This window comes from Puma concolor, chromosome B1 (genome assembly GCF_028749965.1).
Source record: "Puma concolor isolate L17-30 chromosome B1, mPumCon1.1.hap2, whole genome shotgun sequence".
Classification (NCBI taxonomy): Eukaryota; Metazoa; Chordata; class Mammalia; order Carnivora; family Felidae; genus Puma; species Puma concolor.
In genome coordinates, this window is record NC_141670.1 from 87,217,849 (window position 1) to 87,236,563 (window position 18,715).

General features: G+C 47.0%; 1 protein-coding gene across 2 annotated transcripts in view; it reads left to right on the forward strand.

Moving 5' to 3' along the window:
* The window catches only part of MAML3 (mastermind like transcriptional coactivator 3), a 418,575-nt gene that overhangs the window by 390,427 nt on the left and 9,433 nt on the right, over nucleotides 1–18,715 (forward strand). For both annotated transcript variants that reach the window (XM_086704197.1, XM_086704198.1), the window contains exon 3: nucleotides 15,316–15,570. In XM_086704197.1, coding sequence (XP_086560323.1) covers nucleotides 15,316–15,570 — 255 coding nt within the window. The remainder of the gene's footprint in view (nucleotides 1–15,315; nucleotides 15,571–18,715) is intronic.

Sequence of the window (18,715 nt, forward strand, 5' to 3'; positions counted from 1 at the left end):
TAAGTACCACATTTGTTACGAATTCTCCTTGTCATTTTTAAAACCCTTTAACTAGGGGCCATCTGACATTCGTTATTCCTTGTAGGGCCATCTTGAAAAGACTTAAGACATTTAGCAAGAAGTAGAAAGTTGGGGGAACAAGTTAAGGAAGCATAAAAATGAGAAGGTTTCTTCTCCAAGCAGTTTTGGTCATATTTCCTGTTATTGTCAGGCGTCTTCTCTTCATCCCCAGAATATATTGTTAGGGCTTGGAAAATATTCAAGGTATACGCCTACTGTCCTACTCCCGGTTAGAAGCCAGGTGGTATACTATATTCACATTTAAATAAATTCAGTTGTTAAAAAGTAGGGAGGACAAAGAGAACTGGGATTACTCACGCTAGATTTTTAGGTGGAGATCACATTCTCGGGCCAGATTTCCAGTAGCCACGTGAGGGCAGAGTGAGAATAGCACAGGTGTGAGCAAAAGGAGGTGGGAACCAGTGGACCAGGGTGTGACCCTAGACATTGCAGATGGTGAAGAGCGTGAACTCCTATTGTTCTTGCCGAAATACACCTTGCAATTCCTTTGATTCCTTATTCATCAGTTCCCACAGTCAGTAACCAAGTCTCGGCCACCTTTGACCTCCTGGGTGGATTACTCCAATGGCTACCTCTCAGTCCTGCCTCCCTACTTTTCTCCTTCTGGTCCAGCCCCATCCTGATCCCTGATTTACCTGACACCAGCTTAACCTTATGAAAGTAATGTTTCGATCATTTTATTCCCTTTAAAAGACCACCGTGGCTCCCCATCTGTTAGTTGGGTCGCATGACTGTGATTGCATTGAGACCTGTCCGTGGTCGGACCACCCAGTCAGTGCAGCTTTCCTCCCACACACCTTGGCTTGGGAACTGGGCACAGCTACCTCCCTCCTGCTAGTAACTACCCCTTCCTTCTCCTCTGCTCACTCAAATCAAAACCTACTTCCATCGAGGCTTCTAGTCAAGTTTGCTTGTATCCATGAAGCTCTTCCCAAGCAGAACCAGAGAATTTTAGGGCAGGTGGGAGCCTTAGAGGTCACCTGGGCAGGTGTCCTCATTTTATAAAGGAGAATACTAAATAAAGCCCAAAGATGTTCAGTTACTTGCCCCAGGTCAACCAATCCCTAGAACCCCTGTGTCCCCCATTCCACCCCCTTTCTGCCATGTAACTGTGATCATTCCAGATCTGACCAGACTGGCTTTATGGAAATCCTATGGCACCAGAGGACATGCCATAGGCTCACCTTTGATGAGCTGGGATCATTTTCTAGCTTTTCAATGAAGGGAAACCTTGTGTCTTCACTGGATTTTAGTACCCCAGAGGACCAGGCTGTGACAGCTCTTCTTCTCTTAGATTCCAACCGCAACTCCTGCCATTGTGCTGGGGTGCTGGAGACCTTTGGGAATTCCTAGAGTAATCAAAGCATTTTTTAAAGCAGGATGTTATATATGAATTGAGAGAAAACTTTAATGAAAATTATACGTAATGTACTAGTGCTCAGATTTCAGGTGGACGGTTTGTGGTGCCTGCTTATTTTTAGGGTGATAGATGCATGTTGGCCATGGGGTGGTAGCATCTTACCATACAACAAAATCAAAGCGAACTTGTAAACACAACCCACACACATGGATTTTTATATTCTACTATGCGAGTCAGTTGTTATTTGTTTGCTTTGTTTGTTTGCTTGCTTGCTTGCTTGCTTGTCTTACCTGTGGCCAAGTATTCTCTAAGAAAAATCAACTCTGAGACCTGGAAGCTGAAACTGAACATGCCATTAAAGGTGTGCAGGACTGTGCAGCTTTCAGTGGTGGGCATAAGTCTCTACGTTGTAGAACCAGTTCCCTGCACTTCTGTGGGGTTAACAGCCTCAGCGGACACCCTTTATGTGACTCCTTCAGCAGAAAGTGTGTCAGAGTATCCCAGACCTCTCTAGGTTCCCACCTAGGGTGTGTGTGTGCATCTGTCTGTGGGATGTATTTGGGGTCTGTCCCCAGGAGGTTTCTGGGAGGGACTGAGAGTGACTGGGACCCTGCTACAGCCCCAGATATTTCCATGGCAATGGGGGCTGGGCTCTGAGGCCCAGGGATGGTCCCTCCGTGTTGTGAGACATCTCTCAGCACCCTGTACGCGAGCATCCACTCCCTGGGGGCTTATGTTTACTAACTAATGAGGATTCAGTGTCTCCTTCTTTCCTTGGAAATTCTCTACAACTACACCTACAAAGGAATGAAAGATATGCCCTGTCAACCTTTTTTACATGCTCCTAAATATGAATTAAGAGGTAGTGTTCAGTGGGCTTTATATAGAAAGTAATCTTCAATAAAAATTAAGCCCCGAGAAGCTAAGGTAAATAAAGAAGGGAATCTCACTCTCACTGACTTTTTCTGTATGTCACATAATGGGAAACTGAGACAGACTTACAGTTCCATTTAGAGGCCCATCATCCCTCAGCTGGTTTCCAGCTTCCAGAAAAGGTCTGGTTGACTTGGGAGAGATTTCATCATGGCCGATTGAGAAATTGTCTATTCTTACGATAGGGGAGGATAAAGAGGAGAAGAAATACAAAGGAGAAATTAATCAGTTGGATCAAGGTCAAAGAAACTAAATATGCATATTAAGGGAACGGGCCAAAAGGTAAGGAAGACCAGAAATATGATCCTTCATGCTGGGAAAGCTTTCTCAGGTTGATAAATACCCTGAACTGCAGGTTGGCTCTCCCTTTCCTGCTCCAGCATTAATCACCCGACCCTCCGGTTCTGATGTTGACCTCCTGTGAGCAGTCAACCTGGAGAGAAGTGGCAGTTGGGCAAGCTCTTGGAGGAGGCGTTGCTTTTAGGGGGGGAAGTGTGTGCAGGGATCTGATGCGTATTGTAAAGGAGCTCACCCAGATCTGGGAAGCATCGAGAAGGGGAGGATCCAGTCAGCTAGCTAGAGGAAGAATCAGCACAAGAAACTTTGGGTAAAGTGAGGAGGGAGTGAGCACCGGAGGTAATATTACGATAAGGAGGTCAGACTTGGCCTTAGCTTCTGGTAGAAATAGGAAACTGTGATCCCTCCCATATGGTTAAGCAGAAATACTGATGCTTTCAGAGGGGATAAGTTGCAAAAGATAATGGGCACGCAACTCCCATCTTAGAAGGTCTGTATGCTGTTGTCAACATGAGTGGACTTATCCCTCACTAAAATGAGAGTTTCACATAAACTTCACCATCATCCGAGGGCCTGATCCCATACTTAGCTATCCACTTAGTTTTTATCCTAAGCAAAAGGATATTTTCCTTCATAAGGCTGAGAAGCTGACCTGACTGTTAAGAAAGAACAAACTATGAGCTGAAAATCACAACCCTACCTAAAGTTTCTAACTTCCTCATTATTATTCATATTGGTGCTAATGAGAGCAAACATTTATGAGCACTTACTGTATGCCAGGCACTGTTGAATCATGCTACCTGAGTGCAGTTCTGATAAAATAAGTGAAACTTTTGAGATCTGTAGAGGATGATTTCTAATTGTTTCCAGACTCCGTTATCCAGGATATTACACGTGTGAGGTAGGAGTCAAGAGCTGTCTTTACTGCAGTGCAGGTGCAGTCGAGGAGACTCTCTGGAGCCCGTGTTTCTGCTAAGACTGTTTTTATCCCAATTTGTCCCCAACTCTTCTCAAGGCTAACAAAAGACCCTGGCCACTTCCCTTTCTTGGAGTCACCAAATATATGTACAAAAGGAAGAAATGCCAATAGGGTTTTTTTAAAGAAGTAATGTTTTTATTTTTAAAAGAGTGTGGGATTATAATACCATCCACAAGATAAATGCGGGACTTATAATAAACATTAATTCATGATGGACTTAGAGCAGTGTGAGCTGGTAATAGGGTACAACTGAAAACCATAAAATAGAAGGTATCTTTCAATTCTGTCAGGCTTTGTCCGTGACCCTATGTAAAACCTTGTGTGCAGAACACATCTAACAACCTAAACTCAAGAATTATTGAGGATGTAAGGTGCCCGGTCCAATGGCCCCCATCCCTGCCTGCCGGTAGGCCCTCCCTGACCCTGTAGGAGGAGCCCCTCTTCTAGACTCGCTTCCTCTGAGAACCTGGCTCTCAGCCAAAATCTCTAAAGATGTAATGTACCACCCCCAGATTTCTAAATGTTACTCCTTTTTTCCCTACTTTCTCGTACCCTCCCCAAACTCCCGGCCTCCTCCAACCGCACAACCCCTGGCCTGGCTTCTGCTCTCAGGAGTATGGCCAGGCCAGCCCTCTTCTCAGAGCCCCTGGTTTGCCCACACACAGGTTCAGCAGCCCGAAAACCTGCAAAACAGGCTGACCAGACCCTCCCCGGAGAGAAAAGGGCCCGAGAGCAGGCAGCTTTGTAGAAGTGGCTCTTCCCAGGCTGTCGGAGCTGGTGTCCCTCAAGCCACCCTCCCAAGGCTGCCCAGAGAAGGGAGGAAGTGCCCGCCTCTGTTCACAGCACGCCCTCAGCCCGGAGCTTTCCTTCCCTCTTCCTGTCTTGTAGTGGTTGCGGCAGAGAGCTCCATTTGGCAGCGTGGTAGTGCTCTTGTCTATAAATGGAAACATTGGCCTGTCTCCCAGTATAACACAAGATAGGCCTCTGCATCGGTTATGCAATCTTCGCTGTGATGACTTCATCAGAAAGTGGGGGAGGCAATAAAAGAGAAAGGTACGGTTTAGGGGAACAGTAGCTCCCGAGAAAAACTCTTCCCAGCAGCGCAGCTGAAGACAGCTGAGACTCCTTCCTCCCCCCTCTCTATTTTTAAATCAAGGGAAGAAAGGCCGCAAACATTGGGCAAAAAAACCTAGTTCCTGGAGCAGCTGTCAAACCACTTGCAGCCCCTGTGTCCTTCAGGCCACTTGGATGCAGGCAGAATGCTGTGCCCATCTCTGCTGGGGGGTCGGGGGGGCGCGGGTTGCTCACTGCCCTTGGCGCTGGGGTCTGCTTACACCCTTGCGGAGAAGACAACCTGTGAAGGCAAACAGCGGTGGGTTTTCCCTCGTCTCTCAAGGTAAAGATTGGGCTGGTTCTGGCCCCGCTCCAGAGAACAACCACGGAGAGCAGGGTGCTACAGGATACAGAGGCTTGTCCTGGTGACTCCCCGAGAATTCTTGGAAGATGGTCAGTCCCCATCAGCAGTGAAAAGCTGGCCCTGTTGCTGAGCGTCTAGCCAAACCCAGTTTGTTCATGTTCATGCCGTGTCCCGGTCTTAAAAGGGAATGGCCACTTAAAGATGTCTATGGCACATACCACAGCATAAGATGGGCTCAGGTGGAAATAGTCCAGGTCCCAGACCCAGCTAGGCCCCTCTGGAACTCACCACATCCCGTCCATGTCTGTTAAGACCAAGTCTGCTTAATGAGGATTTGGGGACAGGGGGAGCTTGTGTTATAGTTTCCTGAATCCTCTAAATGTTGACCATTTAGGCTGTTTTTTAAATTTTTGCTACTCTAAATCCTTCAAGCTATTCCAGATAAAATCTTTGTATAAAGCATGGCGCACCTGGGTGGCTCAGTCGGTTAAGCGTCCGACTTCAGCTCAGGTCATGATCTCACAGTCCGTGAGTTCGAGCCCCGTGTCGGGCTCTGTGCTGACAGCTCAGAGCCTCGAGCCTGCTTTGGATTCTGTGTCTCCCTCTCTCCCTGCCCCTCCCCTGCTCACACTCTGTCTCTCTCTGTCCCAAAAATAAATAAAAACATTAAAAAAAAAAAAAAAGTAAAGCTACGACCACTTCCATGAGATGAGTCCTTAGAAATGGAATTTCAGGAGCGCCTGGGTGGCTCAGTCAGTTAAGCGTCGAACTTCAGCTCAGGTCATGATCTCGTGGTTTGTGAGTTTGAGCCCCGCGTCAGGCTCTGTGCTGACAGCTCAGAGCCTGGAGCCTATTTCGGCTTCTGTGTCTCCCTCGTTCTCTGCTCTTCCTCCGCTCATGCTCTATGTCTGTCTCTCAAAAATAAATGTTAAAAAAATTAAAAAAAGAAAAGAAATGGAATTTCAGGGTATGATGTATTCAAGTCTTTGATCATTCTGTCTACTCTGGAAGCCATCCTCCTCCTGTCTGCCTGCGCCATTCTGAGACATCACTTCTTCTGATAAGCCTTCAGTGTCCTCTCCGGGCACAGTCGGGTGCCTTCACCGCTAGGTCCCTGTGCTCTAGTGCCTCCTTGTACAAGGCCCAGGGACCTGCCTTGTGCTTCCTTCTCTGCAAAGATGCCATCAGCTGCCCAGAAACCAAGGAAGCCTCAGTCTTCATCAGAATTTTGGAATCCTGGAAAATAAGCAAATAGGTCCTTCTTCTTTTCCTTTTCTTTGTTCTTTTTTCTATTTGTTTTTTTTTTTTTTTATAATTTAAAGACTATTTTTAGAGCATGTTTTTAAAAATAACATTCAAAGTAACATTTTCATTATTGAATATTTAAAAGGGTATAGGGATGTCTGGGTGGCTCAGTGAGTTGAGTGTCCGACTTCAGCTTGGGTCATGATCTCATGGTTCGTGGGTTCGAGCCCCGCATCGGGCTCTATGCTGACAGCTCAGAGCCTGGAGCCTTCTTTGGATTCTGTGTCTCCTTCTCTCTCTGCCCCTCCTCCACTCACACTCTGTCTCTGTCTCTGTCTCTCTCTCTCTCTCAAAAATAAACATTAAAAAAATTTTTTTAAAGATTTGAAAAGGTATAAAAATAAAAATAATTTATAATCCTTGTCTAACATGATTTTTCTGTTTTAGAAACTGTTTTTCCTCCCCTTAACTGTATATTGTAAGCTTTTCTCTGTGTGATTAGATAGTCTAAGAAGGCATGATTGTTATTGGCTGCCTAGTATTCATGGTATGGATGTACCATAATTTATTTAATCAAGCTCCTATTGTTGCACCCTAATGAACTTTTAACCAATTTAGGCTTGCTTTGGTGGTAGAATTAATCACAACAAAGGGATCAAAAGGACTCTATAATTTACATCAAAGGCAGAGGAAAAGCATAACTCTCCAAGTTGTGTTTCCACTGAAGGGACCTATGGTGACTATGTTCAAAGCACTGATAAGGACAAATGGTATTTTTGTTGTTTTTACCCCCAAGTAAGTCCTTGAAAGCCTACCCTTCCTGTGGTTGATGCATCTAGCCTTGCATTGAACTGCCAACTTTAACCCTTTCTTTCCTCTTCAGTGGGTGCTCCATTCCTGAAGCTCAGAGAAGCCGTCCGTGTGGGGCCATCTTTGTTTTTGTTTTTTCTCCTCTCCAGTCATACGTGTTACTGGTTTAGGCTAGAATTCATCACAGCCACTTAGTTCAGTTCAGCAAACATTTACTCTGTTGCAGCTGTGGACCTAGCTGTGCGTTGGATGCTGGAAGACTCCTAGAGAACCTACAGGCCTGGTAGAAATACTGCCATAAGGGTGTCATTCTACTGGAAAACTGTCACTTGCAAGCACTTGGAAGGTTGGAGCTTTCTACTGCCCTGTGTTACTTAGAAACAGTGGTACAATCATGTATATAACATTATCATGACCATGGAAAGTGTATTGGTGTATACAGAGGAAAAAGCTGGCAGAAATATTTTTTAAAAAACACACATCAAAATATTAACGTCGTTGCCTCTGAGTATTCAAAATGAATAAAGCTTTTTTTGTTCTTTATACATTTATTCAGTGTTTCAAATATTCCCTGTGATTGGGAGGCGATGTGGGGACAAAAATGTATTTTTTAAGCAGTTAAATGTCTGGAGGTGCCTGGGTGGCTCAGTCGGTTAAGCATTCGACTTTTGATTTCAGCTCAGGTCATGATCTCTCAGTTCGTGGGTTAGAGCCCCTCATCGGGCATTGTGCTGACAGCGCAGAGCCTACTTGGGATTCTCTCCCTCTCTCTCTCCACTCCTCCCCTGCTCACATGCTTGCTCTTTCTCTCTCAAAAATAAATAAACATTAAAAATATATATATTTAAATGCCTGGGTAGCATCTCCATTCTGTTGACAATCTGGAGGGAAAACCAAGTTTAAAGTCTTAGTCCTCCTCGTTGCCTTAAAAGCTAAACTAGAACCAAATACACAGCTTTTCCCCTCACCTTGACTTTGTAGAGCTGCATGATCAAGAGGTTACAACAGTAACAGTAATAATAATAGCAAGCTATTTGTAGATGGTTGGGTGTGCCAGCCACTGGGCCTATGATGGAAATATGTTTCTATCCAGGCCTGGTGGGTTCCTCCAATGTAAGCTGCTCCTTCTTCCCGGTGGAAAGAAGAACTTTGCTGAACCCATTTAGCAGGCTTACCACTGGGTCTCAAGTTTCTGCTGTTTCAGCGATAAGCTTCCTAAATTGGCAAAGTGCCTTAAAACTCAATCGTCATGGGGACACAACCACCACAGATCATAAAACAAATCTTTTTATCCAACCTTCTTCAATAATCTGCAGAAAGAGAGGGTTTTATATGGGGTGGGGCCTGTTGGGGTTCTGCTGTGAATTTATTGTAAGCTCCAGACCCACAGTGAAAAACTGTTCTGGACGAGGACAAAGAATGTCTGTAAATGAAGCCACCATCCTGAAACCAAGTTTCTGCCCTGACACCTGATCAACTTCAAAGAAAATTCTAAGGTTTTCTTTTATTTTGTTCCTTCCTTCTACTTATGGTTGAATGGTCTAATCTTATGCCCTTTCTTTAAATGTCAAAGTCGATACCATAGAAGCATCCTAATTTGGGGTATCAGGCAACATGTAAAAAAAAATGATGCATATTTTTGTGCTCTTTCAGCTTCATCCTTTGATCCCTGTAGAGTCTGTACCTTTTTATTCTATGCCCATTCCTCTCTCCCTTCCACCCCCTTCCCACTTCTCTTTAGTCCACAGCCCTCTTGGGTGGTCTGCTCAATTTAGACCTGATGCACGTTTCAGTCAGTGGGTGAGTGAGAATCCCAAAGACACCATCACCAGCTGTGGGTCATCAGACAAGTTCCTTAACCACTCAGAGACTCAGGTTTTCTTAATCAACAAAATGTGTTTAATTATGCAAGTGAAAGCATCCAGTAGGTGCCCCATAAGTGCAACTTGTCTTCTTCCATTGTTGCTTCTGGTTTTCTCCCAAGTTTGAAGAACCTTTTCCAACAGAGAGAACCCTCCTCAAATCATAGCTTTCCAAAGTTCTACCATACATCAGACCAAGAGATGGGAAGTCTAGCGATGTTTATGCTTCCCGCCTGAGCAAGGGAGTTCAGTGGCCTCACCCCTTCCTTAATCTTGGCTGCTGTTCAGCCTGCACAGCGAAGTTGCAGGAGTCCCGACCTTCCTGGAAGAATCATGGCCATGGGCTCCTTTCAGAATTCTTGGGGTTGCATTGCCTGAGCAGCCCTCTGAAAATTTAAGAGTTTTGTTCCAAATGCTGAAGAACTTGCAATAAAAACCTAAAAGCAACTCAGCACTCTGACTTGCTTTTTAAAGTGCAGGGTTTGCCATCTAAATCAGGGACAGAGAGCTCAGATGCCCCAGGTTGCAGTCAGTGCCCACAAACCAGAACTAGTATTTGCCCCAGTGATTCTCAAACAGTAGGGCATCTTAGTTACCAGGAGGGCATGTGAAACTGCTCCCAGGGGCTCCAATTCAGTAGGCCTGGGGTGGAGCCTGAGAATTTGCATTTCTTACAAGCTCCCAGGAGATGCTCATGCTACTGATCCTGGAACCACACTTTCAGAACCTCTCACTTAATTTAGCCCATAATTGTTTCTGAACTGCCCAAACTGGAAGTGGGAGAGATTTGAGCATCTGCTTAACCATTTTCTTTCTATACCTCTTTCTTCTCCAAAGTTTCTACTGTCAAGGGAGGAGTCTTATCAGTATGATTTTCATTTGAGGAGGTGGGGACTGAAACTGAGAGGTCACATGGCTTCCCAGGGCCTCAGAATGCCGGTTCACCACCCTGAGCCTCCCGAAGTCACAGCCAGATGCCTCCATACAGGCTGCAGAGGGCTTCGGATTCATCCTGTGCTGCTCTCTGACATAAAACTGCTGAACTCTTTCCCAGCAAGTGTGATGTTCTGCGTGAAACGTTAGCTTTCCTCCTTTGAAAACGCTTCCTTCTTCTGAAACTTAAAACTTAAAGCCTCTGGATACTGGTGATTGGTTAGACACACGAGCCTCTTGATGTATAGAATCTAGGCAATATTCCGTTTGGGCTGGAGATTTTTTTTTTTTTTTTCCTAATATTTGATCCAGTTCAATGTGTGTGAAAAGCACAGATATCTTTTCTGGGACATCCATTTTATCATTTTTACTTTTTCCTACGTGAACAGCCCTCCTCTCTCGTCGCTTGCCTTCCGCATGCATTTACTTCCTGGCCCCAGGCACGCACTGTGTGCCAGGGGCCTGGGAAATCCGCCCCCTGAGCGCGCCCGGCTCTCGGGCTCAAAGGCAGCGCGCGCGGGCTGAGGACCTCGGCGGCCGCGGGGCAACTCGCCCGCGCCCGGGACCGCCTTGGCGGTTTCTTTGTTAGAGACGCCGGCGCTGAGAGGCATCTTCGGGCCTGCCGCCCCACTCCTGACTTCTTAGAGCCCCCTAAGGACTTGTAAGCATATAGGCTCGAGTCAAGAGGCTAAATTACGCCCCAGGGGACTTTTTAAGTAAAATCCTAAATTTCATTTAGGCTGTTCGTGGGCCATGTGATTGCAGACTGAGCCGAGGCCGCCCTCAGCGCCGCCCTCCCGCGCCGGCTTTGTGCAGCCGGGCTGCGGGGAACTCTGCTCCTCTCGGACGGTCAGCCCCGGGGGCTGGTGCAAGCCACTCGCCCTCCCCTCTCCGGGTGCCACCGCCACCCCCACCCCCACCCCCCCATCTCCTCCAGCTCCCAGCCCTTCCGTTTCCTTCCCCGGCCTCCCCCCACCCCGACCTGAAATCTCCCTCCCCTCGGGCTGGAAGGAAAGTCGGTAATAAGAAACCAGTTCGGTGTCAATCGGGGAGGGGGGCGGGGGGAGATAACCCCAGAGATACACGGCAATGGAGAGAGAACTCATTTTGTGTAAAGAGGGCCTCGAGTCACCAGGGAATTCCTGGATTGTCTCAGGCTGTCGTGTGTGATGTCCATCACGCCGTGCGAACACCATCTGCTCGGTATTATGCTCTCAGTTGCCAGGCTACCTGCTGTACGCAGTAACACTTGACTGCCTGGCTCCACGTTCGCAGCGTCCGCCCAGACGCGCGGGGCGGGGGGCGGGGTGGGGGGGGGGAGGAACAGGAGTCATGATTAAGCCATCTGCGGGGGGGGGGGGGGGGGGCGCGGGCGGAGCTGGCGCTGCAATCCGGAGCGCCGGGCTGACACCACCATCTGCTGGGGCAGGGGGAGAACAGCAGCTGCTCCTTGTTCCTCCACCTCCGGGAAAAGGCTGAAGCCCCGGGCGTCCGGCAGCCAGTTGTCCCCTAGGTCCCAGCTCCCCGGGGCCTCACCTGCAGCCTTTTGTGAGCCCCCTCCCCGGAGCCGGCGCTCCTGGGTCGCCGCCAGAAATCCCGGCCCCTCTCACCCAAACACTACGCTTGTTCTTGAAAACACTTAAGAGAAATAAAGCTGGCTACGCACAGATTTATAAATAAACAGCTGGCTGCTCTTGGGAGATATTTTTACCACAGCTGTTTTTTGAAGTAGAAAACTGCCTCTTTGGAGGAGGTAGGGTGTTTTTTTTACACCTCCTACCTCTCTCCAGCCCTTAGAAAATTGCTAAGATCTTTTCCCCGAGGAAGGAGCTATGTAAAATGGGTTCACTAGTTTTGATTTTTCCCCCCTCCCTTTATTTTACTGAAGAGTGGGAAGGTTTGGGGAGTAATGAAGATCTATGAAGCCAGTTGGATTTCTTAGGGGAAGCTAGTGAGTTAAGATTCTTGGTAGAAGGCAAGGGAGGTCGCTGGGCAGGGGGTGGGGTGGAGAACGAGCCAGTAATTAAAACTAAAAATACTGCATCATTTGGCTTCAAGGCATTACATTTCTCTGACGAAAGCTCAGCCTGGTTTTCTCTAATTGCACACACAGTGTGTGTCCTCCTTAGAAACAAGAGCGGTGGCTTGAAATCCTGAAATTCGACAAGCGATTGCTCATTAAGCTCTCTTAGACTGGAGGTTAAAAGCTGCCATGTAATATGAAACAGTTAATGGCCAGGCAGCTCCATTTGTAAGGCAAGTCACTTGGAGGGCTTTGCACTTTGGAAGACACGCTTGAGGTGGGGCCTGTGGTGTCACTCACCTGCTGCTGAATGCAGGAGAGCTTGTTGGGAAAGTACTCAAGGTGTATCAACCTAGATTCAGGGATGTTTCATATGGAAGGCAAGCCCTTAAAAATGCACATAGCCCTCCTGTCCCCTAGGTCTTCAGATCTTCAGCAAGAAACCCGAAACCAAAACCTTTGGGAGGGGGTCATTTGGAGAGATACATAATCCTGGGAAGTAATAACCTAACTATCTCTTTGGGAAAGTCCCATCCCCCACCCCCTCCCCACACTGTGCTTCTGAAGTATTTCTTTTTGCCCCAGGAAGACAAGGGCCAAAAGTGGTTGGATATAGCAACATCATCACTTCATTTGCCTCTCCCTTTCTTTCCAGGGTGGAGAAAAGGCTGGGAAAGCAATGGTTACTACTTACCACTTCTGGGCATGCGCCCCAGCTAGGCAGGGCTGGTCACACAGGACCAGAATATCTCAAAGTGCCCAAAGATAAACAGGGCCAGCCTGGGCCAGCCCAGACCAGCCCTCATAAAACTAGATGAAGCAAACTTTATCTTCCCTTGGGTCTCATTTTCTTTCTCCTCTCCTCCTTATCAAAACTGGAAAATATTAGGGTGGCTGAGTGGCTCAGTCACTCAAACAACCGACTCTTGATTTTGGCTCAGGTCATGGTCTTGTCCTTTGTGAGATTGAGCCCCGAGTGGGGCCTGCACTGGCAGTGCAGAGCCTGCTTGGGATATTCTCTCTCCCTCTCTCTCTCTCTGCCCCTCCCCCACGCATGCTCGCGCTCTCTCTCCCCCGCTCTCAAATAAACTTAAAAATTTTTAAGAAAAAACTGGAAAGTGTCAAATATACTGAAATACACAGGAAAAAAAAAAAACGGTGTACCTGTATTTTTTTTTTTTTGATTGGTTAACTGTTTATACTTCAGTGTGAATTTGTTTGTTAAAGTGTTAAGTCAATCAGCCATTTGTTCCTAAAGGTGGCAAGAAGCAGCTTTATCCCATTGGAAAGAAGGGCTTGGAAACAGGCAGCAATTATTGAGGGAAAAGGGGAGACTCTGAAACATTGTGATGCCTGTGGGGCTTGGGCCTAAAGTAAACTTTTTGGTAGCATAAAGGCTCCTGGCCTTTGGGAGTCTAAGTTCTTTTTAACATAGATATTTCACGGCTCTCTACCTGATAATCGTCTGTAGAGGAAATCCGCAAAGACAAAAAGGGTTTTGCAATAACACTTCCGTTTGAAAAGTAGAACCCAGGACACTTGTGGAAGACACGCTATGTATTTAGTCTACAAGCAATTCTCAGGTGTATATTTGGCACCACAGCCCCACAGTCTCGTAAAGGCCCGTGCTAGCAGAAGGAATACTCAATTTCAGCTCAAGATCAGGGTTCCAGTTCTGCTGTTTCCAATTCTTCCATTTGCTAAGTGTGACCTGGGCTACTGCACTAACTGTCCAGGACTTCTCGGCCTCTTGTTTCCAGGGCAAGAGAAGTAGGTTTTTGTCTGCTTTGCTTGTTTTGTTGTGTTTGTGTGGGTGGAGGGAGGAAAGAAGAGTAGCTGAAGACCCAGTTTAGGCTGGGAAGAAAAGCACCGACGGCTGAGCATCACACAGCAGAGGGAAGGTACACAAACCCAGGCTGTGGGGAATAAGATCCAGGACTGTGTCTCTAGGAGAGCCAGGGATCAAACTCATGTTTTGAGAGGACAGTGCCAGCATGATTGTATCCATACCAAAGAGGTAGCAGGGCAGAAGTAGGAAAAAAATATTAAAATCCAGTTTGCTTGGATACAAAAATATTTAAATAACTTTAGACTTATTCATATTCATTTTGTATTATTTTGGTGACATGATGGTACCTCACACTATGGATACGTCCTTACATGTGTGCCCATTTAATCTGTGTTCATCTCAGACATCCGATCCTCTGTGTTCAGATGAATTACTTGAAATGTGAATGAATTAAAAGGCAGAATATTCAGACAGCACTTGCTTGGTAGATGAATAAGAAAGGAACTATCTAGAAGCTGAATTTTATGCTCACATACCATATTTTCCCCGGTGAACACTGGCTGTTACAGGCTTTCCCTGTGAGCACATTCTCCAAGTAGTCACTTGACTCTGTGAGTAGGTCTCTACTTTACTCCCTACTCCTTAAGAACCAGTCCTTAAAAGTTGCCATCATTTGACTGAGACAACTGTAGAATCAGAAGACCCAAATTAACCCACACATTATAAATTGTCCCAGACACAGGAGGCTCAGCCCTATTTTTAAAGATGTCGGGGGCGCCCGGGTGGTTCAGTCGGTTAAACGACTGGCTTTTGACTTTGGCTCAGGTCATGATCTCACGGTTCGTGGGTTTGAGCCCCACATCGGTGCCTGTTTGGGATTCTCTCTCTCTCTCTCTCTCTCTCTCTCTCTCCCTCTCTCTCTGCCCCACCCCTGCTCACTTGCTCTATATCTCACTCAAAATAAGTAAACTTTAAAAAAGTATATTAAAGATGTCAGGAGATTACGTATCTTTGTTCAGTGCAACGCACTCCCAGCTCTCACCATCAACGACCCCCGCTAGCAGGAATTTTGTTTTTACATGCAGCAAAGCTTTCAAATGTCACAATTAATTGGAATTCCATTAATTAGTAAATCTACTGATTGATAAATTCCAGAATTCTTCTGTAAATATCTCTCCTACTAGCTAAGAAGAAGTCCATTTAGGCCAAGTAGACACTAAAGATTAAGAGGTAGGGGCACGCTGTCTCTTCCAGACTTAAGGTGATCCCAGCCTGAAGTCTTCTTCCCTTTCCTTTGGAGGAACGCAGAATGTTAGCTGAACATCCAGCCTTTGTCCCGTCATAAGTCTCATCCAAAACAGACTGGCCTTGCTGTCAGATTTCCCAGAGCCGTGCTCCATTACCGTTCCCTTGTATCTCTCCAGTTCCACGGTGGTAAGGCCAGATTTGAGGACCACTGGGTGGGTTTTGTGGGAATAGAATGCGTGCCACTCAGGACCCCGCAGGCCCGCAAGCTGGGGCCCCTGCCCCCATGCTTCCTCTCAAATATGAAATCTCTGCATTCTCTTCTCTTCTTCTCCTCCCAGGAACAGCACCCAGTTGGACTTCCCCGGACCACAGGCCCCATGCAGTCCTCCGTGCCCCCAGGCTCGGGCGGCATGGTCTCCGGAGCCAGTCCCGCGGGCCCTGGCTTCCTAGGCGGCCAGCCCCAGGCAGCCCTCATGAAACAGATGCTCATTGATCAGCGGGCCCAGTTGATGGAGCAGCAGAAGCAACAGTTCCTGCGGGAGCAAAGGCAGCAGCAGCAGCAGCAGCAGCAGCAGCAGATTCTAGCCGAGCAGGTAACATGATTCATTCATTCAGCAGGCATTTATTCGGTGCCCTGTGTCTGCGAGAGAGTTCCAGTTCGTGTCCTTTGTCAAGAGATTCACAGTCTAGCATTCCCCAGATCGCCGAAGAATCTGCAGAATTTGGACCTTTCCATTAGTTCGGCTTTTTCTTAGAATGAATTAGTTTGTTCTTAAAAGACAGGCTTCTGCCACCAGTTTGAAGGCCTGTTTGCCAGAGACATTTCTTCGATTCAAGCCTGCCTTCTTTTCTTCTGGTTTCTGGCACAAGGGTCTGCGCAATCAGTATGGGGGTAGGGAGGCTGCCTCACATTCTTCATAGAGGCTAATATTTCCAGCATGAAGAAAAAAAGAAAATAACTCAGAGAACTTTGTTTCTTGAAGGAAAATGTCAGGAGGAGGGATTGAGGAGAATTCTGCAGAATTGGTCATGAACAATGGGACAGGAACAATAGCAGAATAATAGGGCCTACAGAACTACCTGGAAACCTGAACCCGGGGTCACAGAAAGGGTGCAAACTTAAGAAAATTCCCAACAGCTTTAAAACAGCTCAAGAAATCTTTGAGTTAAAGGAAGGCCTAACACGAATAAATCTTACCGTAGGCATCTTTGTCCACCCTCGCCATAGAATTCCTCCAGCTCCGAAAGAAAGCCTTCCCTGAGAGCTGCTTCTGTAGGTTTCAATGTGTTTTGTTTTTCAAGATGCCCATGCCTGATTCAGGATTATTATCCCAGGAAAGGCGTGAGGCCTTCCACAAGAGATCCCTACATGGCTCCTGTGGGAGTCTGCACAGGACATCTCTCTCTCTCTCTTATAGGAGGTAGGCGTGAGGTTGTCTTCCAAGGCTTAAAGCCCAACAAAGCTCTGCCCTACAGTTCCCCTCCTAGAAGGTTCCTAATATAATCAGAATTCTGGAAACTTATCAAGCCTCCTCTACCCCATATTTACAAGATACCACGTGGGACACAGGCATGTTGAGGTCCCTACTAAGAGCAGTTCAGAGTAACACCAGCCATCTCCCAAATAGAAAAATTGTACTGTTGAACACAGTTCGCTTATGTTCCCTTCTCTGCTTTTGTTCCTGAGCAGCTGTGTAATTATCTCCCTTTTTACCAAGGTCAGTCAGCCGCCTGGCACCTCTTGTACAAACAAACCTCTCTCCCTCTCACCCTGCATAAGGTGTGTGACAAGGAACCGTGCTAATATCTCTCAGGCAGTGATAAATGAAGCCGCCGAGGGGAAGCTGGGCTTTGTAAATCCTCTCCTTGGCCAATCCCGGGAAACTTCAGGTGCGCCTGATACTGTGAGCGATGGCCTCTGATGTGTGTGCTCTGACCAAGGCGCAAATAGGAGCCTGGGTAACCAGGCAAACGCAGTTGTGCTAGCCAGGGCTGTCCCCACTCAGCGAGGGCAGCCAAACCCCAGGGGACAAGGAGGGAAGCACAAGAGTGGAGGGAGAGCTGCCCCAGGAGAGTGCCCAGACAAGGAGCCGACACACAGAGAGATCCAGGGCCCCTTGGAAAAGATGGGGAAATGGTATCATTCCTTAGCAGGTTGTGGGCACCAAGAAATGAAGAGGGACCAAGGAAAGAATTTTACTCAGCCTCCAGATGTGTCCCACCTTTTGCTTGTGGTCTGATTCTGGAAAAACCTCTTCCCCCACTCTCCTCATCTGCCAGGTTAGGTTTAATAATTTCCCGGCCTTCCTCTGATAACCATTTTAAGGACGACATAGAGTAATGTGTGGAAAATTCTTCGGCAACTGTACACGCGTATGTGGTGACCTGTCACGTGACCCTGGTGTCACGGACTGTGATGTCAGAGCTGGGGCCACGACTGCCAGCCATCAGTGGGACTAGCCCAGAAGCGAAACTGAGGGGCTGCATGGAAGCAACTCAGTGCAGCAGCCTGCCCGTGCCCAGAGATGGAGCTTGTCCGTGCAGGCTGTTGGGGGGGTCTACGTGTGGTGGGTTGTCAGCCTTTGTGTTTTGAGAACGAATGTTGCCCTACCAATGCTGAGCTGATGTTCTTGGTCTCTGCAGCAGCGGTGAAAGTGCCTAGTAATAGCAGTTTTGAAAGCAGCATGTTGGAGGTCCTGGGATTTCCTGAAAGGACTTGGGAGGGAGAACAGAAGGATTTGGGATCTTGCCTGTCTTTGGGAACTTTACAATGACTCCAGTGGCTTTAGAAATCAGGACAGAGCCGGCTGAAGGCAGGTGTGAGTTGACACGTAATGCCTTACTTGGAGCACGGCACTTCACATCTATTCACAAAGGTTCAACCGAACTCAGAATTTTAGACTGGAAAGAAATATTGGTGATCACGGAGGCTTTTTTATTTTACCTATGAAGAAACTGGAGGCCAGGGAGCTCATGTGAAGTATCAGAGATTGCAGAGCCAGAGAGGCACAGCCCCGGGACTGGAACAGGAGGCCCCCACCCCCAGCCGACCACAGGGCACCCCAGGGCTTCTGCCCAGTCAGTGTGGACACTTAAGTTCTTACATAATATGAGAAGTTTGGCTGAGGAGAAGCTTACTCAATAATGCCCTTATATTGCTGCCTAAAAGATTAGCATGGTTTCTTGTCTATACTTTATCTATACAATTAATTAATTTCAACACTTTGTGCAAAACACTATGGTAAGCACCCCAGGATGAGGTGAACGGGGCAGAGGCTTTTCTTTTCTTTGGTTGCCAGAGTGCTGGCTGGCCTTGTGGAGGAAAAGAAAAGAAAAGAAAAAAAAGAAAGAAAGAAAGAGAAAGAAAATTGTAGAGCTGCCCAGAAACAAAAACAAAGAAGAAAAAATAGAAATAAACACATGTGTTAAGAAGTGACCAATGTGTGTTATTTTTATAATGAACACTTTAAAGAGCAGGGCCCTTGGTCTACGTTCTTTATAAGCCCTTGCGGATGAAAGGTGCTCAATGAATATTCAGCAGCTGCAGAAGGAGGTTAAATGACATGCCAAAGGTCACGCAGCTACTTGACGGCAGACTGGGAACTAAAACCCCTTTCTCTGCTCTTTCCACCTCACCCTTATTTTCTTTCCCTTTTCACATACAGCATGGTAATGATCATAATAGCCTTTCCAGTAGATTGGTAACAGCTCCGGCAGCGCAAAATCCCCGCGAGTGGA